Below are 20406 nucleotides of genomic sequence, written 5' to 3'. Positions count from 1 at the left end.
GAAAATAAATTACATCTCTGTAATAGACAACTTGCCCATCAAATTCCATCTTGTAGAGAAATATGTGGAATTTTGAAACACGTTCAAAACATGCCAATCAAATTCCATCTTGCAAACAAATATATAAAAGATTGAACTTGAAACGTTGCCAAAAAAATCAAAATATTAATCAATCAACAATTTGCCAATCAAATTCCTTCCCAACGAAGAAGCAAAGAAACATGCGGAGCTCCCAAACCCAAAAAAAATGCCATTATTACTCTATTATTATGTGATTTCATGCAACACTATATTATATTCAACTTCGAAATTCAAGTTTGGAAATTCATAAAATGAAACTGACCAATAGGTTACTCTTTCTCTTTCTGACTATCACTGTAATTCATCGAATCTTAGCATTAAAGCTTCAAGATAGGCTTCAAGAGAGCAAGGTTATTTGCAATTGTTGAACTTCAAGATTTGCAACAAAAGTTGCTAAGGAAAGGCTGAGAACTATCTATATTTTGTTGAAACCTTTGCTACGTCTCCACGTCTCTATCGTCTTACAGAGCTCATGCAGTCCAGCCTCCTGACCTAACATGTATCACTTAGCAAATACACAAATGGTACTTTCACTAATCAATACAGGTACCCGAAACGTCAAAATACACTACTGGGAAGCTCCCAAAAAGCTCCAAAGTACCCGTTGAAGCTTTTGGTGGTTTTGGAGCATTTTTAACCCGCTCCCAAGTTCCCCAGGAGCACGGGAACGTGGGGTACATGCTCTCTAATGGCTGGGAGCAATACCCATGTAACATTGAAATAATCCCAAGTCAACACTAGTCAAACAGAAGTCAAGAGAGTTGGTCAACACAGAAATATTCTTCCTCTTTTCTCCTTCACCCAGGTGGATAGATCTCCTTGTTTCAGATCGAATAGATGAGATGAGTGAAGTGCCAAATTAGGTCAATCAAACTCGAATTTATATGAGTGCTAAGAGGAGGGTTTTGACCAAAGGGTCATACCCTTTCAATGAGTGGGGCCAACCTGGTCAACATAGAAATTCATAATTTCTCCTTGTTTTTGCCAACGAAAATACCAACTGAAGCTATCAATTTTCAACAGATATCAAGTCATGATTGAGTAGGTAACAATCTCCCTACTAGATGTGTTCGTGTAAAAAGGATTCTAGCTATTTGATGAAGATCCCAAACAATGTGGGGGGCAAAAGACAACCCTATTTAAACCCAATGATACTCTCAATAAAATTTGATAGTCCATTAGTTGTACGTAGACAGCCCAAAACTGACTCGTAAACGTGCATGATAGCTGTCAACAAAGTATCCAATACACCAAAATATCTGAGTCTATAGAATATAGCCTTGCAGGGGGCGAGTCAAAAGCATTCTGAAAGTCCACAGATGTCGTGCATCCTCAATAATGGCCCAAATTGTAAGAATATGGTCAATGGTCTGGTACTATCCAATAGCTAAGGAGGACTCCTTGGATGGATAATGTGCCTTCAAGGATTGCTAAAAGAAGGAAGTTGCATTTGGTAGAAAGGGAAATTTCTCTGCAGCTGCAGCATTTCCCTTCCATTCATCTTCTCCTCTTCTAGCTTCTTGTCTTCTATGCAAGGGATATCACAAGATCATTTTTGTCTCTCTACGTTGTGATCAGCCTTCTAATTAATGCAATATAAAGTTTGAGTGTGCCTTTTCTCCTACTCTTGGAACTTGTTTATACATCATCGCAATATTATTGAAGTTTCTTAGGCTTTTATTTTGTTAATATTTACCACTTGGAGTGTTTTTTATCTTTTCATTATCATTCTTTAAGCTACAGCAAATAGTAAAATTCCACCAAATTACTTCAAAAACTTTCTCATCACATCTTTTTTCTGGTTGATTGCATGGCAAAGATTAATTTGTGTGTTGCTTTTACATGTTTACATGCAAATCTATGGGTTAATTTTAGTGCAATGAGTAGCTAGGGCAAGGTAGATGAATCATACTATGTGTAGGTTGACACACTATAAATAAAAATATGAATAGATTGATGAAGTCACAAGCAAAATGAGGTTAAGGTCTTGTTACCCACCATTTTGTGGGTAATATCCCTAGGAGAATTTTTCTCCAAGATGGTCCTCAGTTGGCAACAAGCAGCCCCTTGTAGCCATCAGCTAGCTCATTATGCCATTTCTCCGCCACCTGAGCCAGCCATGTGGTCCCTCACCCATCTACCATGATTGTATGTTTGAAGGTGGGCCTCCAGAATCTAAAGGTATGCCTTGTCATTCTGAAATTGAGTTTTGTAGTTTGCTTATCATGGACACTTCTAGGCATGGACTAATGGGGGGATTTGGCGAAAAGAATGGGCTAGGTCTGTGCTTTTGTGTGCTTCTGTCCCCTAAACTGCTTTTAAGAATTAACCTTGGATTATAGTCCAGTGGGATCTCTTTTACTGACCATTTGGTTTCAGGGATTGTATTTCACAGGAAACCTCGATTTTGGTTGTGTCGTCCAGCTCCCTTATCCGCTTATACTACCCTCTTTCCACTCATTATTACCCCATCCATCATTTCTCCCACCTTGGTCCACATTCCTCCATCAAGTCCACATAGGGTCACAGCTCGCCCCTTCCCCTTGCCCGCACCTTGGGTCATGGCTTGGAATGAAGCCTGGAGGTTGATGCAGCTAAAAAAAAAGTTAAAAGAATATACGGCCACATTCAACAAGAAACATTTAGCACATGGGAAAAAGCCAATACATGAGCTCTACCCCATCATCATGGCCATCACGATATTTCCAACAAGTTCTACGAGCCTTCCTCATCATATAGGAACCCATGATTGCCCCAACCCTTGTTGGGCGATGAACCACCCCATTTGAAGGGGGGAATTCACCGCTATATCTTATACATCATGCTCTAACCACATGAGCTCCGAGCAGTTAATCAAAGAAAATCATAAAAAGGCAAAACGCTTATAAAGAAGGGTGGAGACATCAAGGTTGGTGCACCTCATGTACCACGAATGCCCCCTCCTACACATTATAAACCCAAGTGCGGGCTTCCCTCTTATTAGCTACCCTTATGCCCCAGCATGTGACCAAGGGTTGCCCCGTCTCATTTCCTACTTCATTCACCTATCTACCACATGCCACCACCTTTTGACGGATGTACGTCGACTATATTACCCCCTTTGGAATCAGAAACCACCTAATAGGGTACTTGGTTAACCCAATTGGGAGTTTAGGAGACATTACCAAATCCCGAAACCCACTATGGAAGCACAGGGCATTATGAAGTCCCCACCTGTGGTCCATGAATAGGTAAGCTCATTTACTCAATTTCCCTAATGACTTGTTGTACTAGAAGCCTAGGGGACGCATTGGATCTTATGCAAGATTGCAGATGGTTTCCATTTGGGGTTCGATCTCCCTATACGAGGTCCTAATCCTCCAGAGGGCTACATTGGCACATATAGGGTAGGCGTTGAGAGCCATAGGCCTCCACAACAGCAGATTGCACTTCATGGATCCCCACAGTTGTTCAGAGATTGCTCGTGGTTCACTTATTGGACGAGGAGGATGCACCTGATCCATCATGCCCAGTTGGCCCCAGAGCTACACCATACACTTGGCAAGTGATCCAGGGCTTCTACAATGATGTGGCATCTCCTACATTATCACCCTAGCCCTTGAGGGCAACCTACAGGCATCTTCGATTTGTTTGGAGTCCTATGAGGACACTTGTGTGCCCCCACCTCATTTGGAGCACCATAGGTTACTACAAAGGGCCAACCCCTTGTCCACTGCTTTTGAGGGTCCTATTCATCATTGTGGCACCCATGGACCTCATTAAGCCTCTTAGAGGGCCCTACGACATGCATAGATTATTATTTGACCTCTTGAGAGGCTTACTTTTTCATTGTTGAGCTACTTTGGTGGGCTTGTCACCAAAAGGTTGTATTATTAGCACATTATTTTATTTTTGGGGCTTATGTAGGCCAAGAAGGCTAATTCAAACTCCTTAGGTGTGTATAAATACAAGTGAGGTGAGATCATTTCTCATTATCACTTTGGATTGGATCTCTCTCTTCTTTAGAGAATTTTGCACCTTTGTTGGAGAATGAATTGGAGCATTTATGGATGAATTTTGATGTATGGTTATTGGTCTATCTTCTCTTGGAGCTTCTTTATTGTAATTTGTGAATGGTTGGATATACTCTACTGCATGTAAGTACGAAATTTTGATGTTATTCTTATTACATTTGTCATATATGCTGGATTGGGATTTTCGTTGTTTTAGGGTTAATTGTTGCATGCAAATTATTGCTTAATATTGTGGAATTGTCTCTATTATAACGTTCTCCCCATCGTATGGGCCATGTGGTGTGAGTGATATCTCCTAGGGGTAAAAGTTGACTTTGACAAGCCATTCCTCTTGTACATTTGAAGTATAAAGCTGCAAGATTGCTTTCACTTGACATGGAGGGTTTGTGAAGTAATTTTGAGGCCTCCTTGACTGGGAACCAAGAAACCTTACACATAATCAACATATACTCCATTCTCCCAAGTATTAAGACATTCATCTACCAAGGGTGGTCACTAAAACTCCTATTATTTCACCTTCTCCCAAGTCTAGCCATATTGGGGTGCCTATGGCATCAATTTCTCGACAAGCTAGCCACTGAAAAAATTTGATCTCCTAGGGTCTCCTGCGCTGGCCTTTCCTCTAGCCTTCCTCCAAATTCGAAGACATTCCGATGGTGGAGTTGGGAGAAAAGCCAAGCCCTAGCTCCAGGACCAAAACTTGCCCTGCCATCCCCAAGGCTAGCACTTTCCAAGGTCAAAGCAACATCATTGAGTGAAATACTTTCTTTGATCCTTCCCACCTTGTCTAGGGTAAGAAAATCATTGATTATTTCATACTTTCCTCATACCTGCACTGGGCCCCGTGTGGTCCCGCTCCTTCAAAGGACCATTCTTCAAAGAACCATCCGAGATACCAATTTTAACAAGGATTTGGCGTGTGGGAAACTCCTTTCAAAGCCTATTCTCATACATCTAACCCCCAAAATCCTTTCCGTTTCCCCAAAAGCACATAGTACCTTGCTTGGAAAGCAAACAAGCTCTATCCTTCAATAACCTTCCCGGAAAGGGTCTGGGTCACTCATATCCATTGATTTATCATTCATCGGTGACTCAATACATATCGAGTCTCCTCCCGTCAGTGAAAGTTCGTAAAAAGAAGGGAGCCGGCTAAGACCTCATTTGTTGCCCTTGCCCTAGCATTTGCCCTTTAGGGATTCTCCTTAGGTCCTCTGCTAGTTTGAGTGGTAACCTTTTAAGGCCATTGTCGGGGACACGAGACGTGTGTTTTGTTCCTCATATGACATATCAACATATAATTGGCGACTCCATTGGAAGAACAAAGTCCTAGTTCGTCATTAAACTTTAAAGTTATTGCTTGTAGGGTGAAGCAAGCATCTATCGAAGCACTTTAATTCACCGTGGCGACTCCATTATAATCTTAACATGCAAAATCATAGAAAATGGAGATTTCTCTTGGTCCTATATTTGAAAAACTCAATAATCAAGAGATTCAAGAGCTGCAAAGGAAAGTTGTGGAATATAAAGAAAATTTTCAACATCTGTTGGAAAGCATGGATATGGAACTCATGCTCATGTTTAATAGGTCACAAGAAGTACAACTTGACATAGTAAGGTGTTCTTATGAAGAGGATCCTAGTCATCCCCTTGACCTTGCTCATGTAACTTGCGTTGTGAATTTTTTGGGCAACCTCATCAATAACAAGGTGAAAGAGAATTCCTCCTCTTAAGATGTCGAAGAATTGGATCCCGCTAGCCTCCAAGTCACGCAAGAAAGAATGGAAGAATATATTATGTCATGCAGGGAAGTAGTAAGGGAATATAAATCTAATGAAGTTTTCTCTTGCTTATATGATGAAGAAGTAAAGCTTCATAAGATGAAATTTGAATATAAAGAGAACCCTACTAATGTTCTCCTCCTAGAAACATACTACCAGAATCATGTAACAAATACATTAGCCATTATTCTTCAAGAGAAGAGAGATCTCACTTGTCAACCAACCAAGATGAAGATGACCTTGAGGGTCTCGATGATGAGCACGAAGATGAGTCCTTGTTGGGGCTGCAGGACGAAAAGGATGATTTTGAGAGCACGTGTTGAGGAGAATGAAGTTATGGAAAGTAAGCCTGAGAATGACCTTACCTTTCTCGAGGGTATTACTCCTGATGACTCCATTTGAAAACCTTGAGGAAGGTGATCCCGTGAGCTCCTTGAAGAATGGCATTGGAGATTATTCCGCATTGAAAAGGAGAAATGGGAGATTATTGGGTCCCAAGTCCAGTCAACTATTGGATTGTGTTCCCATTTATGATACTGACAATGAAGATGAGATTGAGATTGGTCTTTCCTTTATCCCAAACATTACTTGCGATGACATACCCATCGATGCCTTTGGGAAGGAGAATTATTATTTTCCCTTGCATGCAGAAGGACAGTTGGAAGTGATTGATTCTCCTTTTAGAGAAAGACCAATCATTGATGCTTATAATGAGGAAAGAAATGAGGCTCCCACTTACTCACCTTATGACCATGTATTCAAATCACTTGAGCCTTTAGAGTGTGGGGAGGGAAATCCCGTTGAATATGATACTTCGCCTCTACCTTTCCCATGTTATGAACATAAATTATGTAAAAATAGATAATAAATAATAATCATAATAATATATATTTAAATAATAATTAGTTAAACAAAGAGGTATGTCTCTACAAACATGACTCTTCGTAAAAGGTACTTATCTGGCTATATATACAGGACCCTCATTCTCATTTGTATCATCCTAAAACAATTATTTATACAATATACAATTTACAATTACTATCCTACGATGGATGTCTTTGTCTACGAACCATTTTAAATATTTTCACTGCGTATATGACTTTTGGTTGTTACATTGATATCAGAGCCACGTCTGATCCTAGCTTTTGGCCATCAAATTCCGTCAACATTGTTGTCGTCAAGATTCAAGTGTTTTGCTACGAAGTGGGAGGTTCTCCATTCAACCAGTTTCACTACTAGGCCCTCGAGTCAGCGGCAACCCCATTTCACGTTATTGCACAGGTTTTGGCTCCACAGACAAACATTTGCCTCCATCGTTGTCCACGTAGCCACCCGCAATCAGCTTCCACTCTCCGCACCACTGCCGAGTCTGCCTTCCCTCCAAAAACCGTCGCCACCATAGCAGTAGCCGCCAACCCTCTGTTTACCATTTTAGAACCAAAACTTTGGTCTGTGTGCAAAAAAAGTGTTGTACACTCTATTTTTAATCTACACATAGTTTTCCAAGGTTATTAAATCATTGTCAAAATAATTTGTCTACATATAGTTGTGTCTACCTTTGGAAAATACATTAAACAATGAACAATTATTGGCAACCGACGTCAAATTGTAAGCCGCCTTGGCAACTGACGTCAAATAGTAAGCCGCCTTTTGAAAGAACAACGTGACGTTTGAGTTGGTTATTAAGGATTGTTGTTCAACGTATATTTAGTTAAACATAAAATTAAATATATATAATTTTATTATTAAAAAAAAGAGTTTGAGGTTTTAATTAAAGGGATTACTTAAATAAATAATAATTCCAAGGTATTTATAAGTCATTAGAGGTTACCTTTAAAACCCTACGCTTAGCGACAAACACAAAGAAAGTTCATCACTGAAGAAAGATAGAGTCTAATTTGAAGATGAACAGAGAAACTACGGATTCCATACATAACTCTACATTTTGGACCAGATGTCCATTTTGTGCAGCAGGAGATCAGCGCTTATCGATTTTTAAAAATTGCACAATACATTGTCCCAAATGTCGAAGATTGTTTACTTTTAGAAGAATATCAAGATAGTGGTCAGACAAAAATTAAAAAATTAAAAGAAGAAATCACAAAACTTCAAAAAAAGAATAAAGCATCAGAAAAGAAATATAAAGATCTCCAAGATCGGTTTCATGAAAAATCAACAGAAAGCAACGAAGAAATTTGGCATCTAAGGAACCACAATGAGAAACTTCTTGCACAAGTCAAAAAGTGTAAAACTAAGAAGCACAAGTAAGAACAAGAAAAAGAAAGTTTTGATAAAAAAAATTCAACGAAAGTCTATCAAAGAAAGAAGAGGAAAATTTATGCTTAAAAGACCTTAACAAAAAATTATTAGAATAAGTGTTTAAAAGACGAGAAGCTTGAATGCCAAAATAAAGTTGACTCAAAAAATGAGGAATGCTTACATCTCAAAAATCATAACCAAAATCTGTTCAAACAAATTAGAAAACTTAAGGACGATAAGAAATCATTGACGAATAGGTTCGAAAAAATTGTCGCAAAAGAATCCTCAAAATCGCTAGATGTAGTAGTCCAAGTTGGGGAAGAAGAAACAAACACCGATTCCACTAATCTCACAATCCAGGAAAATCGAGATTCTATTGAAGTGAAGTCGCATGTAGAAGTTGCAGTTCAAAGATAGACATTCCAAATGGTGATTCAGTCACCAATTCAACAACAACAACGCCTAAAGAAAATCAAGAAACATCCACTAACATGATAAGGGAAAGTCTTGTTGACCACTCCATGTCAACTACCCCGTAGCTATACATTTTTTTGCGCATAGATTTCCATCATGTCCAAGCACTCAGATGATCCACATATTCATCATTATCAGCTATATGTACACTAGAGTTTTGTAAACCCATACTGCATTTTGTAATGTAAATGATCCTAGTAAGACAAATGTATGTAACAACCTAAGTAAAATTATTTTTCTAGTGATGATCTCTATCCGAGAAGGTTTTTAGTCTCACCGATTCATGCGTGTTTCTAAACACGGATGATCGGTAAAGTTTTTCCCTCCAGTCTCACCCCAAAGCTAGGGTGGATTTTGTCGTCAGGATTTTAAATGAATCAGAGTGTTATTTATCGAGTCTCTGTAAAAGTGATTTTAATTCTAACTATTTGGTTAGATTATTTTATTACAAATCACTTAGTCTACTAGATTATATTTTGTGTCGCAGAAATGGGTAAATGTTGAGTGTCTATAATGAACAGGTGTTCCCCTTTCATGGGTTAGAAATGTAATATTTCCTGTAAAAAATATTTAGTGCATGGTCCCTCATAGTTAGACACCATGGCTAAATACTAGAGGGTTGGAAAAATTAATAATCCCCTCATGAGTCAATTAATTAAAAGTTCAGGCTAAAATAAATTAAAATGCTAAAGCCAGAAATTTAATTAATATAGGTCCTCGGAAAAATTGAATTCTCCAACATTTAAAATTCGTGGTTTTTAAAGTTTTTAATTTTTGGAAGTCCCTAGCCAAAGTAATCTTGAAAATTTCAAGATATTTTGAATCCTTGGGCCATAGTAGTTAAGTCAAAGTCAACATTTTGCGGCAATTAACTCCAAATAATCATGTTTGACTTAATTAAAAGTGAAATTCGAATTTCTTCAAAAAGTAATTTTATTTCAATGGTGATGATTAAAAAATCATTTGATCTTCATCAACGGTTGAGATTGTTTTGACGGGGATCAAGTGAACTAGCCGTTGGAGAATGTTCTATAAATTAAAGGCCTCTCTCCATTATTTGAATCCGATTATTGAATCGTGTACTTGCTCTAAGAAAACTCTGTAACTTTTTCTAGTTAATAAAATACAAAAACTTTGGGGTTCCAAACTGTGGTGTTCCTCTTTCAGATTTATGTGGTAATAGTGTTCTTAATACTCTATTGTTTTTATTTGCATTTGTTGGTTAATAGCCTTTGAGGATTGATCTATGCACAGGTATCTTGCACAGATTTTTGGGTTTTTTAAATATCATTTTGGTTTGATAGTAGTAGGTATCTCTATTTCTTGATGATTTTATGATTATTTTGAATCTCTATTAATCTAACAATCAGATCTAAGTGTGCAAAAGTTATCATTCAAGATTTGGGCGTTTGGGGAAATCTTCATCTAGATCAACAGACTCTTAGATTACAGAATCGAAAGAACCCGTTGTTTTTAATTTTTGAAGTCATCTTACAAAACATTTTATTTGCGGAGTTTTTTCTTGGGTTTGTGCATCTTTAAAATTTCAAATTTATTTCTAAATTTGTGCAAAAATTGTTTAAATCTCGCTAATAGAGGGCTTTGATCTACAGATCTGTTAGATCTGTAGAATATTATTGTAAATTTGTAAATACCAAATTTTTAATTCATTGGGGTTTTGGTTATTTCATATTTTGTTTATACATGCTTTGGGGTTTTCTATCTTTTGTTTGTGCAGGAACAAATCTGAAAATTGCAAGTGATTTTTGTGGATTCCGGAGAGAGATCTGAGCCCCAAAGGTCATCTCCATTTTGTTTGCAGGTTGAGGAGAAATTTCAGAAGGATCATGGGCAAATCTCTTTTAGGGCCTTGAGGCCCAGCGTTGGCCATCTTTAGCCTCATTGTCGGCCTCTATCATTCCTCCCGCAGGCCTCCCATCTTTGCAGCCTGGCCTCCCATCTTTGCAGCCTTCACCATAATTTTTTCACTAGATTTTTTCTAAAGTTTCCCAAAAAAATTTAACAAAATTCTCTCAAAATTCTCTGAATTTGACATTTGGGATTGGAGGATTTCCAGTGATTCGAGCAGCATACCTCCAAGTGTCTTCAAACCCCTAAGGGTTGACTGGTGCACACCCTCTAACATTTCCTCATTTCATTTTGAAAGCAAAGCTAATACCGGCATAGATTTGCAATTAGTTGGAGTTTAGCAGCAAATTTAATTTACATGTTTTTTATTGTTGTACAATTGCATATATATAATTACTTTCAAAAACTTTTGCATGCCATTTTTTGAATATTATTTCATCGTTGTTTAGTAATTTATTTCTGAGTTTTTAGATCAAATACATCAATAGATTAGAAATAATTAAACTCAAAAATTTTCTGAATTGTTAGTAATTAGTTTGTCATGTGAAGTTTTTGTTGTTATACATGGAAAAAACTGAATACTACATGGCTATAGGACTACTGATTTAATATATATTGTTGGCATTAACATTTGATTCAAGAGCAGATTACTAGACTGATATTTCATTGATGCAATCTGAGTTTAAACACTTAGTTTAATTTCTGAAATACATTTGTTTTTACATGCTCATGCAAGTAGGACTAATCTAGTTTTACTTATGCATCTAATGTCTTTGATTGAGCACCTCATGCAAATAGATTTATGAATTTAAAGTGTTTTATTTCCAGCATTATACATTTCAGTCATGTTGTACATTTCAGTAATTACTTGTGCAGATTTTACATTTCACACTACTGGTATAAGTACTTGTTTTCACATTACGATCATCATTTTTCTGAGCCTTAAGTTAAACAACACTCAGCATAACTCAAAATAATTCATATTTTAGGCCCTCATTTAACTAAAATTAACCAAGTTCCTGCATTTCACATAGCTTTAAGTTTTGCATCTGCATATAAGACAATCGAATCATTCAGCAGCAGTTTCTCATCCTTTACTTGGACTTTATTTCCTCCACAAGATAGTTGACTCCACAAGGCACTGGTATCATTTTCCTCAAATCAAATTGGATCCTTCGAAATCTTGCGCAATCTAAACGAGTATTGATTGTATAGTTGTGTCTACCGAACTAGTTGGTTCCTAACTAGTTTTCATTCATCCCATTTCTATGAGGACTACCCCCCTTAGTCTGCTATAGAGAGACAACTTGAATGAAGTGATTGGGAATTAGTGTGACAGCCCTCGATCTGAGTCGTTGTCGCAGTCCCTAGATATTATGTGCGACAACAAGTCCAACCAAAAGAACTATGTATCGACATTCGAATCACAAAATCATACTTTCCAATCAATATAAGTACCAATATCACTCAGAAATAAACGACAAGTTTATGTTTCCAGGAATACTGAAGTATGCATAGTCCAGTCTCACAATAACGATTCATCACAAAATTTGATTCTGCAGAAGATCAATCTAGGATGGTCCAATCCGTTCTAGTATCTCTCCAAGCATCATACCAACTTGTATCGACAAAGATGATTGTCTTGAGATGAGGAGACACTCGTAGCAAACAAAGAGATCAAGCCCCTTTCATCAACAAGCTTTGAGGACAAAGCTTTTTGAAGGGGAAGGCAATGTTATTAACATAAATTATGTAAAAATAGATAATAAATAATAATCATAATAATATATAATTAAATAGTAATTAGTTAAACAAAGAGGCATGTCTCTACTAACATGACTCTTCGTGAAAGGGTACTTATTTGGCGCTATATACAGGACTCTCATTCTCATGCGTATCATCCTACAACAATTATTATTTATACAATTTACAATTACTATCCTACAATGGATGTCTTTGTCTATGAAGTATTTTAAATATTTTCGCTGCATATACGACTTTTGGTCGTTAAATTCTGCTTGTTCACCACCTTGAGCCTTCCTTAACCAATTCCCTCATCTCTTTTGATATGACCTCGAGTGATCATGCCCCTTTTCCCCTTTTTGAATATGGTGTCAAAAAAGAACCCTTCATTCTATAAACTTTATCCTCTTCGACCCATCCTCAAGATTATGATCACTCTACAACCTCCCCTCTTCGATGTGACCATCACATTGAGAGACCAATTTGTTGCATTCCTTCTTTCTCTCACCCTTCGTTCCCCTCTCATCACAACTGTGTGACATCCTCAAAACATGATATTACAAATAATGATCGTCATAAGGAGTTCTCGAGAGTGATCATTCATCCCACCATTTTGTACCTAGAAGGAAAGCCCGGAACCTCTAAATTGACCCGTTTTCTTTCTCCTAGGACTTCCCTTTACCTCGAATGGAGATCATATTTTTCACACCTCCCACCCGCTTCATCCACTATATGACTATGTCCACATTCGATTTGGGGGCTCCTACATGAGTAATCATACTGGCAGGCATATGTATATTGAAGTGACGATATGTTGGTTGCATTGGCTTTATGATTACACTTAGTATTAACCTTACTATATCCATGTTAGGGTAGGATGCATTGCTTGTTCATTTTTTCATTAGAAATAACGTCATATGGTATTTCTCATGGTAGATCAGCTACACTTGGATTAAAATTTGCACATATTTATATTTTTGTTGATTTTATGGCCTAACATATTAGCATGTGCAATCATGAGATGTCGTGAAAACATGTTGCCTCGTGTTTTTTTCATCTATTATATGTGCATGTGACAAATCTACGGTAACCAAGAGATTGTCGCAGTTCTCGTGACCTCTCATTCGGATAGCTTCGCCCACTTCTTCAAGAGATCACATCTTAGTTGGAGCCAGATGTTACCCACCATTTTGTGGGTAATATCCCTACGAGAAAATTGTTCTCCAAGATGGTCCTCAATCGGCTCATTATGCCATTTCTCCGCCACCTGAGCCAGCCATGTGGTCCCTCGCCCATTTACCATGATCATATGTTTGAAGGTGGGCCTCCTGAATCTAATGGAATGCCTTGTCATTTTGAAATTTGAAGAAATTTCAACCCCCACTCTAGTTATCAGTTTTCCTTATCACTCCATGCATTTAGTTTTAAATCCAAGCATGATAAAAATTCTAAAATCTGGAAATGACAATATTTTTCTGAAAACACAAATTTAGAGATTTCCTCGAAATACGGTTACCTCGAAATTCGTGCCCAAATCTGCCTCAAAATTTGTGTCCTTGATGTTGTCCCTCTTCCTCGATTTTTGTGTCTTTCTCCTACTGTACGATTTTACCTTGGGATGCGTGCTAATAAATGTTGTTGCCCAAATTTGTTGAAATGTTTTCTTGCTGCTCTCCTTCACTTCCTTACTGCTCAGAAATTTTCTCTTTGCTCTTCCTTCTCTTTCTCTCAAATGCTCATGAAATAATGAATGATCTTTTCCTCCTCTTCTCCTTTTATTCTCTAAATGACCTCTTGGGTTACCCTAAGATCTAATGGTTGAGATTCATTTAGATCTTGGGATGAGAATAAATGTGCATTTAATTCTCATTTTCTATTTTTAACTCACCCACTTAACCTTTTATTTCCATAGTCACTTTTTTCACTTTCTAATTCTTCATTAACTTTAATATAGTCACCTTTAAATTAAAATGTAACTTTCCCACTTATAAAGTCACTTTTAAATTAGAATGTAACTTTCCCACTTATAAAGTCACTTTTAAATTAAATTGACTTTACCACTTATAAAGTCACTTTAGGAGAAAAGTAAAAAATAGATTTGGACAATTTTTCCTAGACAAAGATCAAAGCCTTAGGGAACCACTTGTCCTCTGGTACCCAAATTTTAACAAAATTGAGTTTTGTAGTTTGCTTATCATGGACACTTCTGGGCATGGACTAATAGGGGGATTCAGCGAAAAGAATGGGTTGGGTCTGTGCTTTTGTCCCCTAGACACCTTTTAGGAATTAACCTTGGATACTAGTCCCGTGGGATCTCTTTTACTGACCATTTGGTTTCATGGATGGAAATTCACAAGAAACCCTGATTTTGGTTGCATGGTCCCGCTCCCTTATCCGCTTATATGACCCTCTTTCAACTCATTACTACCCCATCCATCATTTCTGCCACCTTGGTCCACATTCCTCCATCAGGTCCACATAGGGTCAACTCGTCCATTCCCCTTGCCCACAACTTGGGTCGTGGCTTAGAATGAAGCCCAGAGGTTGATGCAGCGAAAAAAAAAGTTAAAAGCATATATGGCCACATTCAACAAGAAAAGTACCACAAAATGCAAAAGATGGTCGAGACAAAAACATTTGACACATGGGCAAAAGCCAATACATGAGCTCTACCCGATCATCATGGCCATCACCAAGGCTCCAATAGTTTCTATGACCCTTCCTCATCATATAGGAACCCGTGATTGTCCCAACCCCTGGTGCGGGATGAAACGCCCCACCTTGAAGGGGGGAATTCACTGTTATATCTTATACATCATGCTCTAAACCCTTGAGCCCTGAACAGTTAATCAAAGAAAATAATAAAATGGCAAAAGGCATATAAAGAAGGGTTGAAAAATCAAGGTCGGGGCACCTCATGTACCATGATTTCTCCCTCATACACATTATAAACCCAAGTGTGAACTTCCCTCTTATTAGCTACCCTTGTGCCCCAGCATGTGACCCAGGGTTGCCCCCTTCTCATTCCCTACTTCATTCACCTATCTACCACATGCCACCACCTTTTGACGGATGTACATTGACTATATTACCCACTTTAGAAGCAAAAACCACCTAATATGGTATTTGGTTAACCCCATTGGGAGTTTAGAAGACATTGGCACATCCGAAGCCCATTATGGAAGGGCAGGCCATTATGAAGTACCCACCTGTGGTCCATGATTACGTAAGCTCATTTACTCGATTTCTCTAATGACTTGGTGTACTAGAAGCCTAGGGGATGCATTGAATCTTATGCAGGATTGTAGATGGTTTCCATTTAGGGTTTGGTCTCCCTATACGAGATCCTAATCCTCCAGAGGGCTACATTGGCACATATAGGGTGGGTGTTGAAAGCCATGGGTCTCCATAGCAGTAGATTGCACTTCATGGATCCCCACATTCGTTTAGAGATTGCTCGTGATTCACTTATTGGACGAGGAGGATGCACCTGATCCATCATTCCCAGCTAGCCCCAGAATTACACCATACACTTGGCAGGTGATCCAAGACTTCTACGATGATGTGGCATCTCTTACATTATCATCCTAGCCCTTAAGGGCAACCTACAGGCATCTTCTATTTGTTTGGAGACCCATGAGGACACTTGTGTGCCCCCACAATCATTTGGAGCACCACAGGTTATTACAAGGGGTCCACCCCTTGTCCACTGCTTTTGAGGGTCATATTCTTCATTGTGACACCCATGGACCTCATTAAACCTCGTAGAGGGCCCTATGACATGCATAGATTATTATTTGACTTCTTGAGAGGCTTACTTTTTCATTTGTGAGCTAGTTTGGTGGGCTTGTCACCAAAAGGTTATATTATTAGCACATTATTTTATTTTTGGGGCTTATGTAGGCCAAAGAGGCTAATTCGAACTCTTTAAGTGTATATAAATACAACTGAGGTGAGATCATTTCTCATCATCACTTTGGATTGGATCTCTCTCTTCCTTAGAGAATTCCGCACTTTTGCTGGAGGGCAAATTGGAGCATTTATTGATGAGTTTTGATGCATGGTTATTGGTCTATCTTCTCTTGGAGCTTCTTTATTGTCATTTGTGAATGGTTGGATATACTCTATTGCATGGAAGTACAAAATTTTGATGTTATTCTTGTTACTTTTGTCATATATGATGGATTGGGATTTTCGTTGTTTTAGGGTTAATTGTTGCATGCAAATTATTGCTTAATATTGTGGAATCATCTCTATTAAAACTTTCTCCCCATCGTATGGGCCATGTGGTGTGAGTGAAATCTCCTAGGAGTAAATTTGACCTAGACAAGCCATTCCTCCTGTACATTTGAAATATAAAAGCTGCAAGATTGCTTCCACCTAACCTGGAGGGTTTGTGAAGATTCCTTGACTGGGAACCAAGAAACCTTACACATAATCAGCATAGACTCCATTCTCCCAAGTATTAAGGGATTGATCACCAAGGGTGGTCACCAAAACTCCAATTCTTTCACCTTCTCCCAAGTCTAGCCACATTAGGGTGCCTAGGGTATTAATTTCCCGACAAGCTAGCCACTAAAAAAAAATTGACCTCCTAGGGTCTCCTTGCATCGGCCTTTCCTCTAGCCTTCCTCGAGATTTGAAGACATTCCAACTGTGGAATTGGGAGAAAAGCCAAGCTTCAGGACCAAAACTTGTCCTACCATCCCCATGGCTAGCACTTCCCAGGGTCAAAGCAACATCATTGACTGAAATACTTTCTTTGATCCTTCCCACAGTAAGAAGATCATTGATTATTTCATGCTTTCCTCATACCTTGGGCAGGGGCCACTTGGCCCCGTGTTGTCTTGCTCCTTGAAAGGACCATTCTTCAAAGAACCACCCAAGATACCAATTTTAACAAGGATTTAGGGTGTGGGAAACTTCTTTCAAAGCCTATTCTCATACACCTAACACCCAAAATCCCTTTCCTTTTCCTAAAAGCACATCGTACCTTGCTTGGAATCAAGCAAACTCCATCCTTTAATAACCTTCTCGGAAAGGGTTTGGATCACTCATATCCATTGATTTATCATTCATCAATGACTCCATACATATCGGGTCTCCTCCCGTCGATGAAAGTCCGTAAATAGAAAGGATCCTTGGCTGAGGTGACAGTGGACTAAGACTCCATTTGTTGCCCTTGCATTTGCCCTTTAGGGATTCCCCTTAGGTCCTCCGCTAGTTTGAGCGGTAACGGGCCTCTAGCAGCATCTGTGGGAAATTATGAGTGCATCGTATCTACTTATGAGGAAAATCAAGATGAAGACAGTGAAAATGGAAGCTGAATCTAAACTAGCATTCTTATGTTCTCAATTGTGTAAACAAATGTACAGCTTAAATATTTACAACTCTTATTTTTTTTATAAATTTATCATATATTACAAGAATATTCTATCTTCAGTTTATTTCCCAGTCAGGCTTGGATGTTAAAGGAGATAAGTCTAGTGGATATTGATACGCTTGACTTTTGGGCACTACACATTATACATCCTTCTTTCAGAGCTGCTCTCCGCTTCTGGAGCTTCAGTTCTAATGCTTTAGCTTAGATTAGCACATTGCTTTATGAATCTTGCTTTTTATAGCAGTTGATTTTGAGCTCCTGCTTTGTATCAACATCAATATATTTGGCAGCCCACTGACCTACTTCCAGGGTCATCTGCACAATAACAAAAATTATCTGATCTTGTCCATCTTTGCTTATTTAGGAGCAGGGGGATCTTGCGCATTGTGTTTTACTTTTAAGGGTTCAGTTATCAGAAGATGGAAGGTGTCACGTGCCATTACAATAGATGCCACATTAAAATCTAAGAAAACTTACTTATTCCTGGAGGGTCCAAGAGTTTGGCTGAAGCAGACAAAGCTTCTTTGTAATTTTCCTCATCATTTGAACGCCTCTTGCTTCTTACAAGAGCCTAGAAACACAAGAAAGTCGACATACATACGATGAAACCAAGTAACTGAGACTGACAAAACATGATAAAGACAGAATCCAAAAAGTGCAGTTATCTACTCACCCTAAATTGGTTCTCATCTTTGGTTGATGGTAGCATGTCATTATGCATGTTTCTCCACTCTTCAGCCAACTTTATCAAAAGGACAACATATGGAATATTTTTGTGTATTACAGAATCCTCGGTGTCAATATCAAAATCGTCTACATACCTGAACCAATTTCAACCAGTAAATTGGTTGAAACTTGAAATATTTATGATTCGTAGCTATCTTCTAAGGAAATGAAGGAAACCCATTTCAACATCACTATTGTATCTACAGTGTGTTTATCTAAAATTGAGAGATGCAAATGTCTCAGTAACTTGAAAACCAACACACCTCTTGAGTTCCGGCCATGGCTTATGAAGCTTAAGATCATCACGATAGTGCTCTGGCTTGGACTCAACCACATCATGCTCCTGTAAGGACAATATATTAGCATTTGCTAAAAGGTTAAAAATGTTGCACTGTCATAGTACCTTTATCAAAAGAAAAATATGACCAGTTAATCAATATGAGACCATGATTCAAATCACAATCACATCACCTTCAAACTAATTCGGACTAACCCAGTGAGTCCATATGCGCGTGCAATTACAAGTATCACATTCTGCTGTCTGCAAATTCTATCGAGCTTCAAAACCACATTCTCTACAAGCTGCAGAATTAACAAAAAAAAACAATGTTATGCTCAAAATAAAACAAAAACAAGAAAAGAGCATTTGAAAAAAAACAGAGATTTTTCATTAAAAAGATAGCAGTATTATTTCAAGAGGAAATAATTTGGAAGGGCACCCCACTTACCCCAGAAGAGATTTGTGTGCAACCTACAACACAAAAAGGAATTACATATTTCCACAACTTATGTATTGATGAAGCTACACAGGACAAATAACTTGGACTCTAATATGCCATCCTAGCTCAAGGCTAATGAGACATGATAAAGACACCACATAGCCATGCAATTAGAGCTTAACTAGCCATTAATCATAGATGCTATGTGGTTATGACCTTAATTAAGCATACAATGTCTTCGTAAAGCCATTACCTTTGTTTGGCATGTCAAAAGAGAGTGTTGTTTTCCACAGATTAACATACAAATCTATGTCACACCAAGTCGCCAGTACACAGAGACACGCACCCAATACATCTAGACACCCCCACAAAAATTTCAAGGGAGAGTAAGGTACATAAGGCATAGAACAACATATGAGATATCTTATTTGGGATTATCTGCATAGAGTAAGTCATTAATCTATGATCCCCTAGATAGACAATGGAATCCCCCTGGGATCTCATAACAGATGGGAACCAAAATATCAAGTCCACTATCTCAACCTCCCCAGGATGGCACCAACTGGTAGATGTTGCCCAGCCAGTCAAGCTGGTGCCCAACCTCCACAATAAGTTTGTGCGAACCTACTCTAAGCTGGCCCAGAGGAATGCAAAGAGCATAAATCCAATCCAATCACACCATGTGTCTGGAAGCCTAACAATCAGGCTGTCCCTCGACATCATGAAGTGCTTTGTGTTAGAAAAAATTTAACACCCCCAAATGAGCCCCTAAATACATACATGAATGATAATACATACTAATCATTGCTCAGAGCCAAGTCCAACAAAAAGATGTTGTGAATCCACTGTTATGAGTTTTCAGCAACCAAATGAATGGCTAGCAACAAAATGTCAACCCAGCACTAGCAAATAATCACTGAGATTTCCTTCTGTGTTTGTTTGGAGTTTATAAAGTGTCAAAGGGTTTGTCAAACCAAGTATAAAGTGATGGGTTTATATACTTAGGTTTTAGGGTGTTGATTTGGGGTGGCATCGGATGTGCTCCAGCGATGAAAATTGGTGGAGAGGCTAAAGCACATGAGATCTCCAAGACCCAGAAATGGTTTGGGCATATTTTAACCGGTTTGGGAGATATTAAAATAATTAATATTTTTAATGAAGTTCCTTAGTCTAAACTTAGGAAAAAATAAAATATTAATGGGTATTAATATAAAACTCGGTTAGAAGGGTCCAAAAGTCATGGAGCAAGCCAAATCTAATATTAGCCGTTGATTAGAGATTTAATCTCAGCCGTTGACGGACCATTGTGAAAAGTGTAAGAAGAGGCTTGAGGGTCAGTTGGAGAAAACACTGAGGGAGAC

General features: G+C 38.3%; 1 protein-coding gene across 4 annotated transcripts in view; it reads right to left on the bottom strand.

The window, feature by feature from the left end:
• The window catches only part of LOC149244898 (NEDD8-activating enzyme E1 regulatory subunit AXR1-like), a 303335-nt gene that overhangs the window by 177969 nt on the left and 104960 nt on the right, over positions 1-20406 (bottom strand). For all 4 annotated transcript variants that reach the window (XM_089457594.1, XM_089457593.1, XM_089457592.1 and 1 more), the window contains 4 exons: positions 18798-18908; positions 18590-18669; positions 18274-18421; positions 18078-18171 (listed from right to left, as the gene is read on the bottom strand). In XM_089457594.1, coding sequence (XP_089313720.1) covers positions 18078-18171; positions 18274-18421; positions 18590-18669; positions 18798-18908 — 433 coding nt within the window. The remainder of the gene's footprint in view (positions 1-18077; positions 18172-18273; positions 18422-18589; positions 18670-18797; positions 18909-20406) is intronic.

This window comes from Pinus tabuliformis, chromosome 7 (genome assembly GCF_031772625.1).
Source record: "Pinus tabuliformis cultivar Carrire ecotype Pingquan chromosome 7, CPIR1, whole genome shotgun sequence".
Classification (NCBI taxonomy): Eukaryota; Viridiplantae; Streptophyta; class Pinopsida; order Pinales; family Pinaceae; genus Pinus; species Pinus tabuliformis.
This window is presented reverse-complemented; position numbering and strand designations above follow the sequence as displayed.